The 26,896-nt window shown below is 37.8% G+C and overlaps 1 protein-coding gene across 1 annotated transcript in view; it reads right to left on the minus strand.

Moving 5' to 3' along the window:
- Positions 1–26,896, minus strand: part of LOC126263663 (meckelin) — a 206,375-nt gene that overhangs the window by 66,225 nt on the left and 113,254 nt on the right. The window contains exon 9 of the mRNA XM_049960771.1: positions 8,319–8,561. Coding sequence (XP_049816728.1) covers positions 8,319–8,561 — 243 coding nt within the window. The remainder of the gene's footprint in view (positions 1–8,318; positions 8,562–26,896) is intronic.

Below are 26,896 nucleotides of genomic sequence, written 5' to 3' on the forward strand. Positions count from 1 at the left end.
CATAATGCAATCCTTAATGCAATGTGTGATACAAATTCAAGAACATTTTTGAAAATTATTACTCAAAAAAAGAATGGGCAGATTGAATAAAAGCTTGAATAATATGCAGAACAGTGTACTGGCAGTAAATCGCTCGATTTTCTGAGAGATTCAACAGACCTCTCTCTTGTGTGACAAAACGGGTCAGAATTTCACCAGGCTCAGTTGTTGAAGAGTTGTTAAACTAAGTACAAAAGTGAAAGCGAGCGCCACAGTGCTTTTCCCGCATGTGACAATCTTTAATGAGGCCAAATGACTGGTCTGCGGGAAATTGGTTCTATCAGATTTGCTTTTGCTTGCTTTCAGCATGCTGGACAACAACAAGTAGCAACTTGAAATGATTTAACAAAACTATAACAAAGTCAGAGTTGCACAGAAGGTTGTCTTTAATAACTGATGACTAGTTTTGGACCTTTTCAGTCCGTTTTCTTTCAAATCATCCACGTCATACAACAACACTGAATTACATGTGAATGCTGGTCCCACAGCACGTGCACATGTGTTTGCGCATGTGTGTCTGCGCGTGGGATTTGGGGGGGGGGGATGCTGAATGCGTGTCTGCGTGTGGGATTGGGGGGGGGGGGGATGCTGATTGTAGATTGCAGCACAGCATAGTTGCACATGCGCGCGTCCACAGATACACACAAATAATGTGGCCAGCGTTCAACATAATAGATGTTATAGTACGACTTAAGTGGCTGATTTGAAAGAAAATGGACTAAAAAGGTCTGAAATTAGTCATCAGTCAATAACAACAAACTTCTGAGCAACTTTGAAGGTTTTTTACAGTTTTGTTGTAACAGATTTGAATGTACAGAATGCATGTCAATATATATCAGGGTTAAACAAAAAATGTTAAAAAGTGGAACTAAATATTGTTCTGGGCTGCTTATAAATCAATCAACTGTGCTAAAGAGAAAAATTTTGTATTTCATTTTATGTGTTTACTAATACAAATTTGTTTCACTATTGTTTTAAGTTACTCAGAGGTGATGGGGCAGTTTGCAGCCTGTGTAGACAATTTGATTTGCTAGTCATAGCTTCAGGACCCCAATCAACCTACTTGCAGTCTTCCTCAACTACTTTTCATTGGATAACAGCTACAGAGTTCAACAAGATTCTATATGGATGATACGACTTCAAAAAGTTCTTAACATAAGTTCTATATTTTGATTAAGGTGAAGGATGACGTAATAAGTCTACAAGTTTATTTCATCTAACAATGGAAAATCCAGGATGGAATAATGGCAATATTATGAAAAGGATAGATTGCTACTCTCCATATAGCATGGATGTTGAATCACAGACAGGCACAACAAAAAGACAGACAAACAAGACAGCTCTCAGCCTAAAGGGCTTTCTTCCGAATTAGACAACATGCGCGTGCCCCCCCCCCCCCCCCCACACACACACACAGCCACTCTGCCTCCAGGCCCTAAGGCCGAACTGCAACTGCGGCTGATCCGAGCAGCAACCTAGCTATGGTAGGTATTGGGGGTAAGGAAGGAAGGAAGAAGGAAGATCGGAGTTTAATGCTTTCATTAGAGACAGAACACATGCTCGGATTATGAAAGCATATGGAAGGAAATCAGGCTTTTCCTTTTCAAAGGATCATCCCGACACTTGCCTTGAACTATTAAGGGAAATAATGAAAAACCTAAATCTGAAGGCCAGACGGAAATTTGAACTGACTTGCTCCTAAATGTGAGAGTAGTAATTTAACAACTGTGCTACCTCACTCGTTGGTAACGAAGAGGCCTGGGGTGGACAAGAGGTGCAGCATCTAGAGGCCTGTGTTGGGTGGAGAGAATGGGGAGGGGGAAAGGGAGAGGAGGGTCGTAGAGAAGAGGAAAAGACCCCCCCCCCCCAACCCCAACCCCAACACCAACAACACCAACACCAACACCAACACCAACACCAACACCAACACCAACACCAACACCAACACCAACACCAACACCAACACCAACACCAACACCAACACCAACACCAACACCAACACCAACACCAACACCAACACCAACACCAACACCAACACCAACACCAACACCAACACCAACACCAACACCAACACCAACACCAACACCAACACCAACACCAACACCACCACCACCACCACCACCACCACCACAGCCCTCAGATACTGCACCTTGAAGCCCTAACCCATTCCCACCCATCTGTGCAAGCCCACAAAGGAGGACTAGATCTTCCCCTCACACTTATGCTGCTATCCCTCCACCCCACACCTTACACTCACTTCCTACCTTATATAGATTGCTGCTCAGGTCTTATGTGCCTTAATTCCTAAAAGCACTTGCTGTGTGTGTGTGTGTGTGTGTGTGTGTGTGTGTGTGTGTGTGTGTGTTTTAGTTTTCCACTTCCGGAGAAGGACTTTGTTTCTCCAAAAGCTGAAATATTTCTAGCAATCAATCTTTTCCATATCATCGTTATTCCATAACTGGATTTTGGGTGTATGAAGTACCAAAATCTACAATTAATTCTAAAAGAAAAATTACAATGGTATGGGACATATTAACACATTTACTCAGTCCTGGATCTGAAGTAAAATGTAATTTAAAAAATGTGATGAATTGCGGGAGTAAAAGTTATGAAACAGGAAACCAATAGGAATGAAGCACAACCAATTTATGGGAATAAATCAATAATGACTGAATATAATAGAGGGAAAAATATATCTAAACACACAAAATTGTATGTTTGTGTTTGTTTGTGTGTCTATCGACCTGCCAGCGCTTTTGTTTGGTAAGTCACATCATCTTTGTTTTTAGATATATCAATAATGACTGAAGTAGATAGCACCAAATAAATTTCATGTAAGATGGCAATAGAAGTTATTGAAGAAAAAGCAGAAAATTTTGTGTGCCCTGACAGTCATGTACTATAGACAAAGTGAAATCTTTTTAAAACATGAAGGAGAAAAGTGTGAAGATAGATTTTAATGCTTAAAGAATTGAATTAATACCACCATGAAAACTGAAGACATTGAATTACACTCAGCAACGGGTGTCATTGATGAATGATAATCTGATAACTAAAGTCAATTTTTATGAGGCATGATTTTCAACCAGTTGAAGGATTAAACAAAAAGTAACACTTAGTTGAAGATAAATGGTCATCAAGTCAACAAATGAGACGTTATTTTGTCCAATGGAAATAGGATAACTAAAGAGAAAGTACATCATGTGTTTGTAGCGCAGCATTGGGAAGCGAAGCCTGTCAGCATTGCACAACAATACAACATATATCTGTTGGCATACAGAACAGGGAAGAAGGAATCTAGCATACTTCTGTTGTAATTGTCTCTTGATTGACATGGCATGCTTATGGCACACTTTCCCAAAGGTGGGCTGTGAAACTAAGACCTGCCACAACATCAAAACGGGTTTTAGCCTATACTCTCCTATACAGAGAACTACTTTTGGACTGAGTATTTCCTAACCTGGTTTATGCAGAATCACCTGTTTCATTTGGGGTTACTGTCATGTTGAGTGGATCTGTTGCCTATATTAATTGGGTCCATGGCTAATTCTCTAGAGAACAAGACCTACATTGTCTACAATATTATGTCAGAATCGGCAGACAGCTCGGCAGCATAAAAGAAGCCACTGTAAATCTCACTTTGTTCAAGATTGGAGACCGCATTGTTCTAATGATATAGGTCTTGTGATGGGTATGTTTGTTCCATTACTACCTTAGATGACATTAAGTGAAATGAAAAAGAGGCCAGAGCTGAAAAACCACTATGATTGTAGAATTTACCAAACATGAATCTCAATTTATGTTACAGGTTATTTGCTCAGTGAGGTGTTAGAGTTCTACAACATTGCTGAGTTTAGTTTTGTTATTTGCATATAATTGCGATCTCTCACAATGATGTACAATGAGTCCGTTTTACAACTATAGAACACTCTCTCAATGATGGGGTGACCATTTAAACAATTTGCTTGATCTAGTTTTCAAACTGTGACGCATTATTGACATTAAACTTCATAAGGGAGTAAATGTGCTTGAGGTTGTTTTCAGTATGCCCAACTGTTTAATGAGCTGCCTATGTTAGGTTCTAGAAAGCATACTACATATTATTCTTATTACACACTTTTGTGCAACAAACACTTGTTTTGTCAGTGACACGTTACCCCAGAATATGATGTGATAAACATTAGTGGATGCAAATAAGAAAATTTAGTCAACTGTTTGACATACATTATCCATAACATAAACATTGCAGTGCTTAGGCGTCTAAGATGTGTAACACATGTCTTTCTGTTTGGGTTCTTACCAATATAAACAGCTAAGAATTTAGTATGTTTAGTTCTGTTTATTGATTTAGCTTCACACATTATTTCTGAAGGTGATTTAAGGATTTGTGCAATACCGAATTGCATGCATTCCAGTTTATCTAAGTTCAGTGACAATCCATTTGCATACTATCAGTTCCTAATGTCGAACAAAATATTATTTTCCCTCTCAACTGTCAAAGTTACTCCATTAGGCTTAATTACAATTCTTGCATCATAAGTAATGAGAACTATTTTTGCTTCTTGGAATTTTGTGCGAAGATAAATTGTATATAATGATAACAAGAAAGGACTGATCCATGTAGTATACATGTAGTTATTATTTCCCATTCTGAAGATGCTGTTGCGTATACTCCTTGAGTCTCTTAATGCAACACTCACATACTTTCAATCGCACAGGATGAAAATGAAGTTACCAGTAGGAACTCTGATACAACATTATTTTAAATTCTCTAGGAGAATACTGATTGTTAATTGCAAAGTAGAATGTTCTGTGGTGAGAGGCTATTGAAATGCAAACTGAAATTGACTAAGTATATTAATTTATGGCTCTCGCATATCTAATTTTTTTCTAGTACCTTCATGGAGGTGGTATGCAATGAGACTGATTAGTAAGCAATGTACAGGGTGATTACAATTAAAGTTAAACTTTCAAACCACTGAAGAAATAACACCATTGGTCAGAATGACGTCAAAATGCAATGGAATATTATCGAAGAGGGAGGAAAACATATGGCTGAAGAAAAATAAATAGTTACAAAATGTAGCAATAGATGGTGCTGTAAGCATCATAATTTAATAGTGGTAGACTACAAGTGACAAATGAATCACAACAATGCCTAAGGTGTACGTTTGACATCAAACAAACTTGTGCATGGGTGTACAGGTGTGATGCTGTTAATTACGTAAGCCTATCCATATCATGTTGGATGGGAAAAATCAGTTTTTATTTGTCCTGAGGCCAAAAACCGCATAAAAAGCATCAATTACATCAGTATTTAATTGTCCTGAGGCCAAAAACCACATAAAAAGCATCAATCACAATCAAATCGGATTATTAATTTCCAAGTGACAGGCGCAAAACATGTTCAATATGCTGTCCACCATTTTCTGCTACAAGTTTAAATCGAGAAACAGCATGTTCCACAACTGCTTTAAGTGTTTCTAGTGTCACGTTCAGAATGTGTTGCACAATGCGTGCCTTCAATGCAGCTAAGTTTGCAATTGGAACACTGAACACAACATCTTTCAGATAGCCCCACAGCCAAAAGTCACATGGATTAAGATCAGGTGATCAGGACAGCCAGGTTGTAGGGAAATGGCGGCTGATAATTCTAGCATTTTCAAAATGGCGCTTTCGGAGCTGCTTAACTGGACTTGCAATGTGCGGAAGTGCCCCATATTGCATAAAAATGATCCCATCCACAAATCCAAGCTGTTGGAGAGCTGGAATGACGTGATTGCACAAAACACACTCATAGTGCTTACCAGTGACAGTACAGGTAACAGGACCAGAAGCACCTGTCTCTTTGAAAACATACGGCCCTATGATAAAAGATGCCATAAACCCGCACCACACAGTGAGCTTTTCAGGATGAAGTGGTACTGGTTGATTTGTGTGTGGATTTTCTATTCCCCATATTCAACAATTCTGTGTATTGACATATCTTGTCATGATAAAAGATGTCATAAACCCGCACCACAAAGTGACCTTTTCAGGATGAAGTGGTACTGGTTGATTTGCGTGTGGATTTTCTGTTCCCCACATTCAACAGTTCTGTGTACTGATGAATCATGTCAGAAGGAAGTGGGCTTCGTCTGTCCACAAAATCTTCCACAGCCAATCATTGTCCACTTCCATGTGAGCAAGAAATTCTAAAGCAAAGGTCTCTCTTGTTGGCAGGTCAACAGGAAGCAACTCACACACATGGGTAATTTTGAATGGATAGCAAAGAAGGATGTTTCATAGGATTTTACGCACCATGGTCATGGGTACGTCCAATGTTCATGCAATTTATGTTGAATCAATTTGTTTGCTCCCTCTACCAGGTTGCATACCAAAAGAACCCATCTTTTCGAATTTCCGAATCATTTTCTCCAGACCCTTGGCAGTCATCGGACCAATGCCTTTTTTCAAACCCTTCAGTGTCTGGAACTTTTGCAGAGTGACGTGCACAGTCATCATTCTTGTAGTATAGTTTAACAAGCAGAGCGCAATTCTGCCTTGAGACTGTCATGGCAAATGGTGCAGATGCAAAAGGAAGAAAAGCCATGTACCTGGCGTGTTTATACCAACTTCAATGAGTTGTGTGCATGACAGGTGTTTTCATTTACATATTCTAACACATACAGTGCCATCTATTGATCAATTTTCACACTTTTTTTTCTTCTGCCATACGTTTTCCCCCTTCTCCGATAATATTCTGTTGCAATTTGACTTCATTCTGACCAGTGGTGTTATTTCTACAGCAGTCTGAATATTTTTTACTTTAATTATAATCACCCTGTACATAATAGCTGTAAGTGTCGTTTGCCCATACTTGCTGCTATAATTACACAACTTATACCCACAGCCCCATGGAGTTATATGGTATGATAGTCCTTCAGTCCCTATCTATGAAGAAGGTGTGGGTGTGGAACTGCAGAGGTTGGGTTCAAAAATATTGGTGTCAAAAGAGGACACTGTGCCAATGAACTTGTTACAGCAAGTCAGTGAAGTAGGAGAGAATCAAGTGATGAAGTGGCTGTGACTGACCTGAATGTTCTGGACTGAATGTTCTAGAATGTTCTGGATTGAATGTTCTAGAATGTTGTAAATAGTTGGAGAATGTTGTAGAATGTTCCAGAAGTTTATAGAATCTTCCAGAAGGTTTGAGAATGTTCTATAATTTTCCAGGATGTTCAACAAAATCCTATAATATCCCAGAATGTTCTTGAAAGCTCCATTACCCTTTTATGGTGGGGATAATTTCACTTGATGGCGATATATGCATCAGTATATTTTTGAAAATTGATTAGACTGCTCTGGAATATTTCTTTCAGCTAATTATTAGTATCCTTCTTTCTACCTTTCTTATAACGGGGTAGTGACAAGAGTTAAAAATAAAAATGGTTCAGAGTGGATGAAAAGACAAAGGCAGCAACTAGGTACAAAATATTGGGTTTAGAAGTGGTGCAGGTCAGTTCGTCATGATGTGCAAGTTATAAGAGTAATAAAAAGCCATTCCAAGTAGAATGAAGAGACCAAGGGCTGATTTCATAACATCACATCAGAAAATCGTACACATTGTATATCTTCTTCTTCTTTTTTTTAAATATGAGTTAGTGGTCTTCAAGTGATTATGATGGCTGAGGGAATCTGCCTTAATTTCTCCCACAGCATAGGTTAGAAAACTGGATGGAAGATTACTGAGGCCATATTTGGTGACTGTACCTCCTGAATGATGACAGACATTAAATGAAAGCCTGTTCAACTTTCTGTCTATAAACTTAGATGTTAATGAATATTACTGTAAGAAAATGTATCTATTTTACAGGAACTGTTTTCCAACTTCTATCAGCTGTTCAAGACTATCTGTAAGAAATGACACGTGTTGGTAATATTGAAATAAAATATGTTTCTGGGACCCAAATCATTGTTGAATTTCTGAGAAAGTCAGTAGTATGTACAAAACATATATTTTATGTTGTGAAGTCATAACAACATTACAGCAATGAGTAGCTGGAAAAATTCATAAACACTGGTATCGTCTTAATTTTTTTGTCCCAGTAAACAAAATGGAATTTGCTTAAAACTATTATCACATTTTTCACGTAGCACAAAATCAAGTGCACTTGATTCTGATATCCTATTGTTTTGTGTTTTAAATAATATGAATGTATACAAATATTGGAATTACTCTGAAATGTAGAAACAGTTTTAAATAGTAAATTCACTTCAGATTAACATTAGTCACAGACCTTGAGAAAAAGTAATGTTACTGACAGCTGAAAAACCAGACTTGTCTTTCTCTTTGTCTGTATCTCATTCCATTCATTTGCAATGAAGTAAGTCCTCCACACACTAACTGGCTGCTCTGAATGTTCTGCATCAGACTTTTTGCTTCTGTGCCATACAGTACTTCTGGCTCTTGGACGCTCCCAGTCAATCAAGAAAATATCCACTGATATCTGTTTTCCAATTAAATGGGTTATTTCAACAACCTTAAACCAAAGCCAAAATAACATTTTTAATTATACAGTTCCAATAAAATGACATAATTTATAAACAAAAAACATTTGAATTCTATTCACCTCATTCTTCCTGTTAAATGCATATAGGCTAAAAAAACCTACAAAATAAATAAATACCATAAAAATCAAACCTAAATTTCTACCAGTGCATTTAAATCAAGAGCATACAGAAAGCAGTTAATTTGAACACATACTCCGTGAGCAAGGAAAGATATATGAGATGCACGATTAAATGAAACTCAGGAGACGGGGAACGGACCTGTCCTATTTAGCTTTTACAACAGAATTACTAAAATATGGAGGAACCTTACCAAACGCTATAATAATAATGATAATTTATTTGGTATAAACTTATTTCTGTAGACAGGAAAAAAATCGTTTTATTTTATGGCCAATTTCAGTGTTCTTTCAGACTGCCCCTGTTTTACATTGAAATTTTTAAGTTTTTATTGGTGCTTTTTAACAAAAGATGGAAATTAAATTTATGAATTCTTTATTAATTAAAGGATTTTCATAGAAATAAACACCATTAAGTGTATAAATGCTTCATTACTTAATTTTTACATAAAGTCTACAAAATAATCATTTTAACAGCTCTTAATGTTTCAATTTTTTAAAATCTACAAAACCATACATTCTCATCAGTAATTCAGATTTTTTGCTAGATACAGGGCGCGGTAGCATTCATAGTGTAATTTGACTTGTGTTGTACAATGACGTACTGCAGGCATGCGCGCCAGCTGTAACTGTTATCAGTGAACACCACCTAAAATGCTGCAAGACCTCATTCTTCCCCAATTAGGTATGGCCGATGCGGATGTGGTACAATTATGGTTTCAACAAGATGGAGCAACCTTACATACAGCCAGAATTTGTATGGAATTCTTGCGACAGACATTTCCCGGTAGAGTAATTTCCCGTTTTGGTGACATTTCCTGGCCGCTTCACTCACCTGACCTTTCATGTAGAGACTTTTTCCTTTGAGGCTACCTGCAACAAGAAGTGTTCCGAACACATTGTGCCACCATTCCTGAGATGAAGGATTGCATCAGAACTGCCATCGGCAATGTCCCAGGGAATATGTAACGCCGAGTTATGGAATGCTTCCAACGCCGCCTACATGAATGTGTTGGGCAGAGGAGGCATCATTTGACAGGAGACATATTCAAAAAGTAATCCACGCAATGGACAATGACTTACACATTAGTAAATGGCATACCATTAACTATTAATTGACATAAGAGGTAATAAATAAATTACAGTTACTGCCTGATGGTGTGTTTTTAATATCCTACTATGAACACTGCCGCACCCTGTATATACGAGATAAGTCTTCTTCAAATACAAAATGAATAATAACTTTTGACATAATGTGTTCTTGTCGATTCTTGTGAAGACTCCCCTCTAAATTCTCTGATTCTCTTACACAAAGTGCTTGGCAGTTGAGACATTTCTTGTCGGGCACTCAAGTGTTTACTGACGAACATACAGCGTAGTGTTTTTATACAATTACGATGCTTTTGGTTTTTATTGTTACTTGATCACTGAACAATAGTAGTATTTATGCTGGCCATATTCAGTATTGCTTATAAGACAGTCTGAGGCCATTTTTTTGGGTTGGGTCTTACATCATGAGTCACTGACAGCTCATCTGCAATGTCAACTCAACCTTTCGTACAATTATAAAACATTTTTATCTCTGGTTCTTTTTATTTCCTGTTGATCCATCAATTTCAGCACTGTGGTGAAGATTAGACATGAGCAAAACAACTTTGTTTTTCTTTGGTATATGAGAAACAAGTGTAATTTCTTTTTGGAAACCAAACTTTGATGAGTAGATTTCTCTATCACGAGTCTTGCAAAATTCAGGAGGGATTTGCCTCTTGTTCTTACACACTTTTGCCACAGAAGTTAGCTTGTATTTTTTCACCAGATATTACACTAGTTCATAGCTCATAAACCAGTTATCAAAAGTCACATTACGGTTGTTGAAATGGTTTGCAACAGCTGCTTCACCACATCAAGTGGTTTATTACTCAGTGAAAACAGTCCCTCTAGCTGCTTTCCAGCAAATATTTCGAGGTTGAAGGTACAGAAATTCTTTGTATCATCCAAGTCAAATATTTTTATGCCATATTTGGCCGGTTTTGATGGAATACATTGTCTAAATTTGTATATGCTTCTGAATGCAAGCAGCATTTCATCTATGGTTGTATATGCTCCTAGTACATAGGCTTTCTTGCAGTTTTCAATGAACATTTCAAATATCTGACATATTGGTGCTAAGTTGCCCATCTGTTTTCTTTCTTCACATGTGGATTTATCGTCAAAATGGAGACAGCTTTGAATAAAATGAAAATGTCACCATGTCATAGTCAGTCGAAATATTTCCACGCCTCTTGCGTCTGAAGTCCGAAGGTCAACGGTGTTCTGCCTCCCAGATTGGTAAAATCCAGCAATGTACAAGTCTACATAAGCCTTCAGCTCACTCATAGTCATTTCCTTCATAAAATAGTGATTTGCAACTACTTCATAAGCTGCTTTCCTTTCTGCAATTTGTTAGTTTGTGTATTTCAAGATAATACTAAGCACATTTTCACTGCAAAACAGACTCCAGCATTCAATCTCTGTCTTTGCTAATCTTGCCATTAAACTCATGTCAGGTACCTGCCTGGTGATATTTTCAGAACGGGTCCAAACTTGTTGTTGAGGTGGATTTTTGCATCACTTGGATCCATCTTTACCAAAATAAAATGAACTGTGTACCTGATTTTCCAATCAATCGACTAATTCTGGTAACACAGCATTGTGAGAATTATTTTCTAGCCCATTTAGTAGTATATTATCTTCTTTGTCACTGCCTTCACTTGCATCTTGCTCAATACCACTGCTGCCACTGCGACCACTTACACAAACTTCATTTTCACTGCCATCTGTTGTAAAGTCGATTTTACTGACTGATAATTCCACCTAGCAATGACGTATATGCTCAGCCTTTCTTTCTTTATTGTCTATTTTGACTAAAATACCAAAAAACATGAAACATTCATGGAAAAAGTTAAACTGAAAAAGGCACAGAAATACTACTTTGTGGTTGTGCAAGGGTCAAAAATACCTTCTTATCATTTGCACTCATTTATCTCCTTTCGCGGATAGCAGCCAACTGAGTTCATGCACGCATTGAGGGGATTTTAACAATTACAAGTCCTGAGAACTTTGAAAATGCGCAACTGCGCAACAAAGAACTGCCAACAGAACAAAATGAGCACAGTCAAATTGACCCTACCACATCCTCGCTGGGTTAAAAAAGAAAATATTTATATTACTGCCAATAAATCTAATTAGTTAAAGAAAAGATTCACATAATTATAGCTTTTGGCCATTAAGGTCTTTGTCAGCAGTAGACACACATACACACACACACACACACATTATTTTTAATGCCTGCCAAAATCTATAAGACGATTCCAGAACTGCTCACCTGCTGTATCTATCTCCTTTCTTATACCCATTACTTCTTCTGTTCCCCAAGAATCACCATATCTATGCTTCTTAAAAATCCAAGATCATACCCATACTGGATGACAATTACAGCTGGCTATTGCACTCCCACTGTATTTCCTCTTCAGCTGATTATCAACTTCAGCACATTGCAGCCAAAATTCCTACATGAAACACACCAATTATATCCCTTATTGGCTTTCTATAGACTCTTCCTCATTACCACCAGCAGTCCTGTCATATCCTAACAGAGAATAGAGGGAAGATAGGGGATTTGAGGTCAGAGTGCAATTTTCAAGTGGTGAGGAGTAAATGCTGAAAGAAAAATTCCCAGTGAAGGCAGGTAGGTGCCTTGGATCAGTGCCAAACACTGTCACAGGGCATCTATGAGAGGTGCAGATTTGGGGACTTGACAGGATGCTTGTAGCAGAAGATTCATGGATCCATGGGTCTGAATAACACTGTTTATTAGCGATCAGACTAACTACTACACTGGAGGCTGATTCTGAACATCAGAAATATCAAAAGAGGCAACAGGTTGCACAACAGAATTCAGTGTCTGAACCACAGGGGTGAGTGCAAACACAAGTAGCAAAGACTACCAGCATGTTAAGTATAAACTTGAGAGCAGTATAAACTTAAGAGCACCACTCCAAGTGAGAAAAACAGACATGTCAGAGCTTACCGAGACTGGCCACGAGTGACAGAGTCAGCACCCCAACAATCTGACTGAGAAATCCCTCTGGATACTAAAACATAGGTTTTTAAAGAATTGTGGTGGCATATCATTTCTCCCTTCCTACAATTGACCCACTAATCCATTGGCACTTTACAAGCTTTAGCCAATCTGACAAGTCACTCTGCACCTCCTGGGCTCCTCTGGCCAACCACATTTAGATTACTCCCCTTCACCCACTTGGTAGGTAGGGGTGCTCCTGGATGTTACATTAATCAACTTCAAGTTTAGCAGAAATAGCATTCAGCTGAAAGCTGGCACTCCTATTATGGCCAGCAACAACAGTGTTTTACATCACTTTGCCCCATCCTCTGTCCTTTTGTGAGTGGGGACTACTGTAGTAACACTCCAACCTACATAAACCCATTGACATTGCATTTCTAAGGAGTAATTATCAAGTTAAATGCCTGCACTAAGATGTGCCTTTTCATGGACAACTTTTATGTGATGCCTTACAATAGCGTCTAGGCAATGGGTGGAGTTACCAGTTAATTCTCTGTAGCAAAACTTTTCCCATGGGACAGTTGCCCAGAGCTTCTGCAATTTGCAGGGCTCTGGTGTTGCTACTTTGCTTCGGTAACCTAAACATTGCCACTTTTGTCTGCTCTCTGCATTGTGTGGACTCAAAAACGAAATTATAAAATTACTACAAAAGGACATTGAGGCATTAAAAAGATAAAATATTTACTATAATGAATGAAAGTGATAGATTAATATGAGAGAGGAAGTCCTGTGACTGTGAAACAGATATACAACAAGTTCAAAAAACAAAATTATAAAGTTGTTACAAAAGAACACTGAGGCATTAAAAACCGAAATACTGACTGCAAGGAAAGAAAATGACAGATTAATGCAAGAAAAGCAGTCCTGTGTTTGTGGAATCCTCCAAATGGAATTAAGTGAAACAGAATCCCGCATTTGTGAAAAACGTTAGCCAAACACGAAACAAAAATTTAAAAATACACATGTGTGAAACATGATTGAAAACATACAGAAGTGATCCACTTCATACTGATGAACAAATTTAAATGGAAAACAGTGACCTACAAAGCAGACAAACATGAAAGTATCGTAGCAAAGCCAAATAAAAATAGTGAATTTCTTGTTATTGGTGACTTCTTACTGATAAATGTTACAGTTCCAGGTTGTGAAATCAATCTGTCTCAGAATCTGATTGCAACAGATCAGTGGACATTTTCAAATATCCTAAGTTCTGAACAAAGTGGAAATGGAAGAAAGGCCAAATATAAAGGTGTTTTAATCCATGTTGGGACAAATTCCTTTAGGAACAGCAGTGAGGAAGAAATAATCAATGAAACTCAAAACTTGATTTGGACAACCGAAACTGTTTTTAAAAGTTCAAGAATTGTTGCTAGTGGAATCTTTCACAAAAGGTCGGTATGTGATATGTATATAAACAAGACAAACAGTGAAATTAGGGAACAAGTCGACAAGCTGGGTGCAATTTTCATTGACTCAAATAAATTTTTAAGCAATAAGTGTCTGGGAAAGAATGGGCTACACTTGAGTAGATTAGGTTCACTGACTTTCAGCAAAATGCTTGCAGACATCTGCAGAAACATTAAAAGCAAGGGAAACTGATAATTTCCAGGGGCAGGGGGGATGACAAATTAAAAGTGATGTTCGAAAATAAGAACTTTACATATACTGGAAGTTATTATGCTCTTCAAACCACAAACAAATCCAAAAACTCCGTCCTGATGCATATGAATATAAACAGTTTAACAGCAGAATGTCCAAATCTCAGTTACTGTAAAATTGATGAACAGCAAGTTATACTTTCAGAACCTGTAAACATAAAGGTAGTATGCTTAAATGAACACTGGCTCACAAAAGACTGCCTAGAGGTTTTAAATAAAGTTAAATATTTTAAACTTGCCAGCAGTTTTTATAGAAACAATATGTATCATGGAGGCTCCTGTGTCCTACTTGAAGCGTCAATGAACTACAAAGCGAAAGAAGATTTCAGCTGCCTAAATGAAGAATGTATTTTTGAAATTAGTTGTGTAGAGCTACATGGTTTGAATACTCTGATAATATCAATTTGCAGAATTCCTGACAGGTCTGTCACTAAGCTTATCTTAAGACAAATTTCACTCTCTTTTAGAAAAGCTTTAAGAAAGAAAGCAAGAAAAAGATTACAATTGCAGCAGACTTCAATTTAAATAGATTATTTGAATCCAGTGACACTGTAAAGTTTCGTGATTTAGTCCAGAAATCTGGATTTAAGTTAAACTTTACTGTGTGCGCTAGAGAGAACTTCCAATCAATGACCTTATAGACAATATTCTTACAAATGACCAGTTTGATGATACAAGGAAGTTTTTCAAAATTTTCAGATTGTTTTTAGGTGTGTTCGAAACATTTCCCCCAAAATCTTATGAAAAGACAGTAAACAGTACACTGAATGTACTGTATCAGGAATAAGAGTTTCTAGTGCCAGAAAAAGACAGTTGCATAATGAGTTTAAAGTAAATAGAAAGACTTTGTAATTTACATTAAGCACTACAAGACTATCTTTAAGAAAGCTACAGTGGTAGCAAACAAAACTGGCAAACAGTATTTTCATAACCAAACAAAAAGCTAAAACAAAAGCATTCTGGTCTGTTGCAAAATCAGAGTTGGAGTAAATGTTAAAAGTCAAGAAGTTTGACAGATTAAGATTAATAATGATATTATTGTAAACACTGTTCAAATGTCAAATTGCTTCAATGATTTCTTTGTAAATGTAACAAAATCTGATGTAGATATAAGAGCCCATCACACTACAACACGAATTTCAGGCACATAGATGAAAAACAAAATACTTGTTCTAAAATAATTCAATACAATCACTCAGAAGGCTGTGAAAGTCACAATATTATCATTAAAAAATAAACATTCAGTTGGATGGGATGGAATACCTTCCTTGGCAATCAAAGCAGAATGTCATATTATTCCACACCCGTTTACTGTTGTTATAAATCAGTCCTTTTGAACAATGGTGAATCCCAAATGTCCTAAAATATACGGAGATAAAGTAACTATTCAAAAAGTTATCACCAGAAAATATGGGAAACTTACGTCCTTCCCAGTTTTTCTATAATAGTTGAAAAACTTGTGGCAAAACAATTAGAAAATTTTCTTACAGGAAATGACATTATTTCTAAAAATCAGTTTGGTTTTCAAAGAGCAAAATGCACAATAAATGCCATCAGAGAATTTACGGAAAACATAAGCACCTCATTGGACAAGGGTAAAAATGTTCCAGGGATGTGAAGAGATCTAAAAAAAAAACCTCTGATTCAGTGAACCACTCTAACTACTTTACAAAATTAAGAGCCATGACATCAAGGATACTGCATTACAGTGGTTCAATTCTTATGTGATAGAAATGAAATAAAGAGCTATTTTAATGTCGAATTCAGTTAACTATTACTCCAAATGGAAAACAACTTCCCAAGGAGTCCCACAGGTTTTAATACTGGGTCCTTACCTGCTCTTGTAGTATGTCAATGATTTACCATTAAATATTGATGCTCATTCAGTCTTGTTAGCAGATGACACCTCAGTCCCAATAGAAGAGACACCATTGAAAAACTTCCATACAGTGTACAAAATGTTCTAGGAAAACTTGAATCCTGGTCCCATAAAAATGTACTAAAACGGAATGTCACAAAAATCCACAAAGTGCAGGTTGTCTCTAAATCATCAGCAATTTGGTTTGCAAAAACAGCTCATAATTATCACTTGATGACAGATGAAAGCCATGTGAAATTCTTGGGCCTACAAAAGTCTTAACAGGAAGACACATATAGGCTTCTTCACAAATTAATTAAATACCCTAGCTTTTGCGATGTTCATTTTGTCTGGTGCTACTCATATGGACATAAGAAAGATTGTCTATCATAGTTATTTAGAATTAGTTATTCAGTATGGGATAATTTTCTGGGGAAATTCTACAAACAGCACAAGACTGTTAATTCTTCAAAAGAAAATGATTAGAAACATGTGTGCTGCCCATAAAAAGGAGTCATTTAGTCTATTATCTACGAAATTAAAAATACTAACCATTCTTCATTCTAATTTTTGTGTACAAAAACCAATGTAAACTTGAAAAGTACCACTTTAACAATATCTATGGTACTCGTCACAAAGAGAGCTTCAAACTTGCCTTGCATTACTTAAAGTTTTATGCTCAGACACCCCTGTACATGGGGCTAAAAATATGTAACAACCCACAAGGTAAGAACATTAACATGAACATTACACCTTTGAAAAGATTACTCCATAACATTTTAGTACAAAAATGTTACTATATCACTGAAGAATTCGAGGATGACTGTTCTACAGTTCTACTGTTCACTTAAGGCTTGATGTGTTTCCTGTACAGCAGATCTACGGATCTGCACACCAGATGTAACGGGACTAATAAATCACAATTCATATTTGTCCTGATTTCCTATCTTGAAGTGCCCTTGATGGCTCCCAACAACCTTAAGTGTAGCAACATATATGTCATTATGTCATCAATTTATGACAGCCCTAACTGTCACATTATTAAAGCCATGTTCTTGTCCACCCCAAATTTCGTCCATGATTATGACCAGTATCAATCACTAACTTTCTCAAGTTTCTACCGATGTCAAATATATTGCCTCACTCTTATACAGATGTATGACTATAACTCACCTACAAGTAATTCTCCTCAGAAAGTGAAATCTACAAACCCAGGCCGTGCATAGTGCACTGCACAATCCTTTGCAGAGTTCTCAGCACCTTTTGCTGCAGTGCTAATGCCTGCACAGCTGTGACTAGTGCCTGGGTATTGCAGTACTAGTTAGGCAGTGCCAAATCAGGCATCCAACACTGCTAAGCATTTCCTGCCAGAGGATGTGGGTAGACAGCTGCACAGACAGCCATTTTGTAGGCATGTGGCCATAATCTCTCTAAAATGGCTGCAGGGCAAATGGTTTCATTACATGAGAATCTGCTGACACTCATGTGAGTAATTGTGCTGATAAGCTGCAGAAAGAGCTTGGTTTCTCCAAAGTGAAAAGTTATCTGAACTTAACAGATGACGCTTCTTTGATGGAAATTTGACTGAAAAATGAAATGGGCCACCTGCAGTTTAATTGAATCAATCAGCAATTGAATTCATATGTAGAGTTTGAATTTGTTCTTAATGAAAATTAAAGAAAATATTAGTCATCCTCAAGTGCCTCAAGTTAAGAAGTTGCTGTTGCATTCTTCATCTGCTAGTCTGTAACAGTATTGTATTACAAACAATCACAAATCAAGTCCATAGATTTCCATAGGTTATGTTTCATTTGCTACTTGCCCTTAACACATAATACCATTTTCTACACTTTACATTATTAAATCCCTGCTTTCTTTAACTGATTCAAACTCAAACGCCACCATCATGTCTGTGAAAGCAGAATCATTCCATCAGCACACTGAACATTGTTTCAGGGCCTTGTTGTCAAACTGTTCCACTCTGTAATGGAAAATCTGAAGCACTTATTCATAAGACTACTATTTGTTGGGTCCTGAAACAAGTATCCAAAACAAAATGCATCTCATCTCTCCCAAAAGTGGTGTTCCATCACCCACTCAATACATGCTGGTGCATCTGGTTGCTATACCAGCTCTTCTCCCCTTGTCATATCCACAAAAAAGACCCGGCTGCAGTACCTGTCATAAGCACACACCTAGAACTTTTTACTCCATCCTATCATGAGAAGTTGTAATCATATAAGAGGAAAGAAAGGGCTTGTTTATGTCCCTATACGCTCAACAACATTTATACTATATGGGTTCCTTTACTCATTTTATTGTTCTCAAAACTGTTTTATCATTTGAGATTTAAAAGTATAATGACATAACATGTAAACACGTGAAGTTGTTGGTCATCAAAAAATTTCCTTCATATAATCTTGCAGTTTGTGGTGGTATTGGTCTCAAGATTATTAAAAACTGATATTGTTAAATTTAATAGTTTGAAGATTAACCTGTAGTTTGCAGATTCACTGTTTTGCACTGAACTTTTATTCTAAAGACAATACATGGAGATACTTTTCTTAGCAGTAAGTGTTACCAACTTTGCTTGATACTGGTACTTAATTATACAGGGTGCCCATAATTAAAGTTACAGTTTCAAAATATCATAGAAAGTGAACCACTGCTCAAAATGAAATCAAATTTGAACATCATATTATTAACACACGGGGAAACATCATGGGACAAAAAAAAAAAAAAAATTATGAAAATTTTACCGATAGATGCCACTGTAAGTGCTTAACGTAAATGCAGTCGGCTACTAATGACAGATGAAACGCAATACGATGGCTATGGTTTGAGTTGCACATTGCACCGTCCATACTGTTCAATGTGCATGACTGCACAAGCTCAGCAGTTAACAGTTGTGGCACTGTTAGTTAGATAAGCCCAACCACCACAGTGAGGTAATACGTCATCAGGCTGGAAAAATCGGTTTCAACTGTCTTGAGGTCAAAACTGCATAAAAAGCAAAATGACATTGGTTTTTAATTTTCCTGGAGCCAAAAACTGCTCAAAAAGCAAAATGACATCAGTTTCTAATTGTTGTGAGACTCGCGTGCAAGACATGTCCAATATGCTGCCACATGCTGAAATACATAAACAGAATGTTCCAAAACAGGTTGTTTTGTCTTGGGAGTCACATTCAGAATGCTTTAGCCAAAGTGTGCCTTTGATTCAGCTATACTCATAAATGGAGCACTGAACTCATTATCTTGCAGGTAACCCCACAGCCAGAAATCAGATGGATTAAGATCAGGCAATCTGGATGGTCAGGCTGTAGGGAAATCACAGCTGATAATTCTAGCACTTCTGAAACGCCTCTACAGCAGCTGCTTCACCGGCTGTGTAATGAGCAGAGATGTGCCACCTTGTACAAAAATGATCCTACCTACACATCCATGCTGTTGAGGGAGTTGGAATGATGTTGGTGGGCAAAACACTCTCATGGTGTTTACCAGTGATGTTACAAGTAACAGGACCAACAGAACTCATATCCTCAAAGGAACATGGGCCTACAATAAATGATACTGTCAACCTGCCCTACAAACCCTATCAGACATCGGACCAAAGCCTTTTTTCATACCCTTGAGTGTCCGGAATTTCGGCAGGATTACTGACATAGAGTCACCGTTCTTGTAAAAGAGCTTTACTAGCAGTGCATGATCTTTCATGAAGACAGTCATGTTGGGTGTCTTAGATGCAAACTAAGGAACAGTTGTGTGCATATAACATGCTGTTCAAATTTGATGTCATTCTGAGCAGTGGTTCTCTTTTTACAGCATTTTGAAACTGGAGGTTTAATTATGGACACCCTGTATATGAAGACATTTATACCTGTAAAATATTCCCATATTTAATTAAAAGAGAAAGAAACAAACCACATATCCCAACATTAAAGGCCCGTTTTGTGACATAAATGACAGTCTTGGTTTTGACAGGGCCTTCATCAATACAATAAAACTTTGTTTATACATTTTTCAACGGACTACAGAAAGAAAAGTATGTGTGTGAAAAACGTAGAAATGAAATATAGCACCATACTATCAAATTAATTGTTAAACACAAATGAAAAATGCAATAAATAAAAAGTTACATTCTACAAAACATTATGTAGGCTTACTAGGTACCATACTTAACAAAGATAAAAAGAAAAATGTAAACCTCTACACAGAAGAAAAGAGTCTGTAATTTTTGCTTGTTTTTTCTTTGACAGAGAAATAGTGTACACTGTTCCCTCGAAATAAGATAACTTTGTCATTATTTCATCAGAAACATTGTAGCGCATCGCAAATTGTTAAATTATTTCTAACGCATTTACTGCATCATTAAACATCATGGAAGAATGCTGAGGCTCTTCTGTATCATCCTCATAGTAAGTTTATTCCTCATCCAGGTCCTGCAATGCACACTGAACTATCACAGCGATAGTCATGGGTTCTGTAGTGAGAAGGTTTTCATCAACATTCACATAATCCTAAAATGATGCCTGCTCTTCAAGTCGATTCCATTCTTCATCATTAGGTGAAATACCATCAGTATGATCATTTCCACCATGATCATGGCATTCATTTCCAAATCCGGCTCTTCAGAAACAGTTCAAAATGGTATCGTCTGAAACTCTGTGCAATGCAGCTGCAATGTAGTGCATTGCCTATCAGAAGAAACAAATTCATTAATAATTTTTCGAAGTGTTCTTTGGCTCCAGTAGCACAACATGAAATCTTACCTGTAGAATGTTTATTTTCATTTCTTTTTTTCGATGTATTAACACCTGATGGCATGCTGCACAAGCATTCTGAGATAATATATGTGATGCACCATGTAAATTTGGAAGCCATATTGATAAACATTGTGCGTCAGACAGCTGCAGCGATGATAGCACCCCAAGCGGTTGATTTCTCCATGCAGTAAACATAAGACAAACGCTTCCTTTGATCAAATCTGAGGCAGGGCATTAGATTTGATCAAAGAAAATTTGACCGATGCCTAACTTTGCCAAAGTTCTTTATTAATACTATGAATTTTATCATAGTCCAATATCGGCCTTACCAATCCACTTCCCGGCAACCCACTCTGAAACACTACATCTTAACTTGTGCACACTGTGGGTATTTTGCCAACACACACAACACACACACACACACACACACACACACACACAAAAGTATGTTGTTGTTGTTGTTGTGGTCTTCAGTCCTGAGACTGGTTTGATGCAGCTCTCCATGCTACTCTATCCTGTACAAGTTTCTTCATCTCCCAGTGCTTACTGCAACCTATATCCTTCTGAATCTGCTTAGTGTATTCATCTCTTGGTCTCCCTCTACGATTTTTACCCTCCATGCTGCCCTCCAATGCTAAATTTGTGATCCCTTGATGCCTCAGAACATGTCCTACCAATCGGTCCCTTCTTCTTGTCAAGTTGTGCCACAAACTCCTCTTCTCCCCAATTCTGTATAAGTGAGAAAAATGTATAAACAAAGTTTTACTGCATATCTTCTAGTTGATCTTCAGTTGAGATGTGATAAATATCTGAACCATTCTTCTGCCATTTTTATCTTTTTGTTTTGTCTGATGGTGGAGTTTAGGATGTTGAGGGAGTCTCACTGGTGCCTCATTACCAACTGTAGGGATTGAAACTTCCTTTAGCTTTCTCATTCCTCCAGTTTTGTAGCACCAATTGAAAATCTGCAGCACTGTAGCAATCTAATATGCCATTGCACAAAGGTGGATGAGGGATTATTCCTAGGTCACATGTACCTCCTATATACCCAAATGCTCGTTTTAGTCTCATTACATCCTATAATGAAGCTGAATTAAGTGCTCAAGACAGGAAGTTCACATTGTATGCAAAATCAGGTATCATTCCAAGCATCAAGTACATCAGTGATCCAACTGCTTGTCAATTTGGAAAGTTACACTTCTCTGCATTCTTTGTATTTGCTTATGACATACCTTGTTCCCTAACAATAGCTGCTGAACTGTGTTTGCACTCCTGAAAGTTGAAACACTCAGAAATCTTCCTTGCATAAGTTTCTTAAGTTATGTTGAGTATCCAGTCATCCAAGTCTTCAATCGTACGTCCGAGGAAATGCAACAGTGGTTTCACGCAGATATCAAATTCAGTTTTCAATTCTTCAATGAATTTTCTGGCATCCTGCTGACTACTCACATTAACTAACTTATTGTCTACATAAAGTGTGGCTAACAGTTTCTTGTCACCTTCTTCTCTGATATATAAGCATGCATATGCATAATTTGTCTTGAAGCCTGTGGATGAGAGAAATGCCTGGAAATGTTTATTCCAAAAGCTCGGTGCTTGCTTAAGTCCTTACAAAATTCATATTAATTTGAAAACTCTCTCTGTGTCATCACTGAACTGTTCTGGCAGTTGCATATACATTACTTCTCCTAGTCCTTCATATAAGTAAATTGCAGACACATTAAACTGTATAAGATGCATCTTCTCCACTGCAGCAACACTTGACATTGAACAAATGATGCTCAGCTTAGCTACTGGATTGAAAGTTTCATTGTAGTCTACACCATAGCTTTGAGGATAAGTCTCGCTTTATATTTCTTCTTGACCATTCCATCTGTATCATTCTTTACATGAAGACTCCACTTACATGTTACAGTTTTAGCTCCTTTTAGTAGAAGAGTTAAACACCACATCTTATTCTCTTGTAGTGACTTCATTTCCTTAACCTGCCTAAAGTGAAAACTTTGTGTACTATTGATCATTTATTCACATGCCTCCAGATTTCCTGTTGTTCCATTAATTATCTGTTCAGTGAACATTACAAAATCATTTACCCATGAAGATTTCATTAATTTTGAACAATTTTGCAGTTGTTAGTAAGGTGGGATAAATATTCCTCTTCTCTGTAATGAGCATTGTCCTATTCAATCTTCAAGTCATTATCTCTTCTTTGTCCAAGACTGTCTCACCTTTAACTTCTTGAGTTGCATATTTTCCCCAATTATTTTGTTCAACATCCTGTAATGACAATTTCACTTGTTCTTCACAATTTCCAAGCCTTTCATGGAAGATTACATCTGTCCTGAGAGTTGTTTTGTTTTATTCCTTCAGCCAAACTCCGTAATGGTCATCTTCATCATATCCCACGAGATATGCCATGACAGTTTTTTTACCCATTTTCTGTGTCCTTTGAACTGAGATGTGGGCACAGCATGTAGAACCTATGATACATAAATGTTTTTATTCTTAGCTTTCCAGCCAACCAGAATTCAAAAGGACTAATTCCTTCAGCAGACAATTTTTCAGTTTGATTTAGAATGTAAACTGATGCTCCAACCAATTCTGCACACACGGTTTCTTTACTTGAGTACCTGAAAGTTCTTGCCATTTCAACTGCAGTTTACATTTTACATTCACTTCCAACATTCTGTTGCAGTGTGTAGGGTGTTGTTAGCCTCTGGGTAATATCTGCTACATCAGGGCTTAACAACTGGCCAGTTTTGAGCGCGAGTACACGTGTCTGCTCAGGCACCTGCTCGCGAGCAGGTGCAAGGTCGCGGAGTAGGGGGGAGGGGAGGGAGGGGAAATGCGCGCGCACGTTTGAATGTGATCTCGCGTTCTTAGCAGATTTAACTAGCCATCTGAATGCTTTGAACATTTTACTACAAGGTAAAGATCTGCTAATTACTCATTTCATAGACCGAATACGAGCTTTTAAAAAGAAATTGACACTTTCGGTGAGTCAGCTGGAAACAGGAAACCTAGCTCATTTTCCTAAATTATCATCCATGCAAGATGTTCACAAAGACTGTGAACGTTATTCACATAGTTTAGTTGATCAGCGCTTTCAAGATCTGACAGCACTAGACAGTGATTTTGATCTGTTCTCTCCATATTCAACGAATATTTAAGAGATTCGTCCTGAGCTGCAGCAGGAAATTATTGACCTGCAGTGTGACAGAGAATACATAGACAAATATCAGAACAAGAAAAACATTTTGGAATTCTACAGACACTTCCCTCAGGACAGATCTCCTCGTTTGCACAAACTGGCGGCTACAATAATATCAATGTTTGTTTCCACATATTTTTGTGAACAACTGTTCTCTGCAATGAAATGTAACAAGACGCACTGAGAAATGCATTGTCTGATTGAAATTTAAACTGCACGCTGCGCCTAAAATGCACAAGAACAATTACTCCGAACATAGACGCAATTGTAAAGGGCAAAAAGTACAAGATAACCGAGAATCCCACACTTCAGTGACACCTTTTATTTTGTAACAGTTCACAAATTAATGCGAATGTAGAGGCATACACTAAGCTAATAAAATTATGTGGCATGTGTACATTCTCCTTTATTTGTTTCATTTGTCGCAGTAATAATTCGTGAGTGATATCCCTGCAGGTGGCCGCGGATTTACATTGACTGGCGGCAGCTGTTGTGTGCCCCACGTGACTTTCCCCACTCTCCACTCTGGTCCAGTAGTGGGGGTAGCGTGCTCGCGCTGCTCCGTGCTTGCACCTTGCTGCTCACAGCTTGCTCCGCGAGCACGTATGTTGTGAAGCCCTGTGCTACATGCATATGTCCTGAACTTCCTTACCACCAATTTCTCCACTCTTATTAGCTCTTTGACTGGATGACCAAATGTCTTTGAATGCTGAAGAAACTATTTCAACACATTCTTATCTTCAGATTTTTCCTTCCAAAACATTAATCCCAAAATTTTGTCTAGCTGTCCTTGAATACAACCATATACGAGAGGCGTTTGAAACATCCATGCAAAACTAAATAATTCTTACGTATTTGGGGTAAATCTTTTTTTTATTTTTCGACATAGTCTCCTTTTAGACTTATACCCTTCGTCCAACGCTGTTCTAATTTTTGATCCCTTCCGAATAATAGGAATTATTCAAGTCTGCAAAATAGCTATTAGTTGCTGCACTCACCTCCTTGTTTGAATAAAATCTTTGTCCCGTCAGCCATTTCTTCAAATTGGGGAACAAATAGTAGTCCGAGGTTAGCCAAGTCTGGAGAATAGGGGGGATGTGAAACGAGCTGGAATCCCACTTCCAAAAATTTTGCAACCACAACCGCTGAGGTGTGTGCTGGTGCATTGTCGTGATGAAAAAGGACTTTTTTTGCGGTCAAATCGCCAGCATTTTTCTTGCAGCTCGGTTTTCGAATGGTCCAATAACGATGAATATATCTTCTTCTTCTTCTTCTTCTTCTTCTTCTTGAGTTACGGCCTCTGTAGGACCACGGCTAGCCCCTTCGTGGACTGCATTTTCCTCTTCTTCTCCCAGAACCTCTTCATTCCCTCTCTTCTCCTCTCCCGCTCTTCTTCCGAGATCTTCAGTTTCCGTTTCTCCTGGTGGCTCCACTGGTGACATTCTAATCTTTTCCTGTATTCTTCTCTGTCATTGATCTCCGGCATATTTGTCGGTGTATATTTGTTCCTCCAATTTTCCTTTCCTTCGACCTTGATCCCCAATTCCAACTAGTCCTTCTGAAGTTCAACAATCCACTTGGTTCCTGTCTTTCCCCTTGTCCTCCCTGTTGTTTCCCACACTCTCTTCATCATTCTGTCCATACTCATCCTAACTACATGCCCAGCAAACCTTGCCCTTTTGAGTCTGATTTCCCCGGATTTTGTTCTCATGTTCCAGTACAATTCTTCCCTAGGTCTTTGCATCCACCTCTCTCCACCATAACGATGAATAATATGTACCTGTAATAGTTTTACCCTTTTCCAGGTAGTCGATGAGGATTATCCCTTGCGAATCCCAGAAGACAGTCACCTCAAACCTTTCCGGCCTAAGGATTGGTCTTCGCCTTTTTTGGTGCAGACTCTCCCTTAGTAACCCATTGTTTAGATTGTTGTTTGGTCTCAGCAGTATAGTAATGTATCCATGTTTGATCCACAGTGACAAAACAACATTTAAAGTCCTGCAGATTCTTCCTGCCAGCTGCAAATCATCCTTGCAACCCTTCACACGATTGCGTTTTTGGTTAAGCTTGAGCGGAACCCATCTTGTGGATAGCTTTCTCATGTCCAAATGTTTATGCAAAATAGTATGTATCCGTTCGGTCGAGATGCCCACAGCACTAGCAATCTCACACACCTTAACTCTTCTGTCATCCATCACCATATCATGGATTTTATCAATGATTTCTGGAGTCTTAACCTCCACAGGGTGCCCAGAATGTTCAGTATCACTTGTGCACATATGGCCACTCTGAAAATTTTGAAACCACTTATAAACTGTTCTAATTGAAGGAGCAGAGTCACCGTAACATTTATCAAGCTTCTCTTTAGTCTCCTCAGGCGTTTTTCCTTTCATAAAGTAATGTTTAATCACCACATGAAATTCTTTTTAGTCCATGGTTTGACAATCACTCGACTTCCTTGATTCACACGAATGCCAAACACAAAGAAACACACCAATATGGCTGAAACTTGGTGTGTGTTCTTTCTAAAGATGCTACTAACTAAACATGGTGCCATCTCTCAGACTTTGCAC

This window comes from Schistocerca nitens, chromosome 6, assembly GCF_023898315.1.
Source record: "Schistocerca nitens isolate TAMUIC-IGC-003100 chromosome 6, iqSchNite1.1, whole genome shotgun sequence".
Classification (NCBI taxonomy): domain Eukaryota; kingdom Metazoa; phylum Arthropoda; class Insecta; order Orthoptera; family Acrididae; genus Schistocerca; species Schistocerca nitens.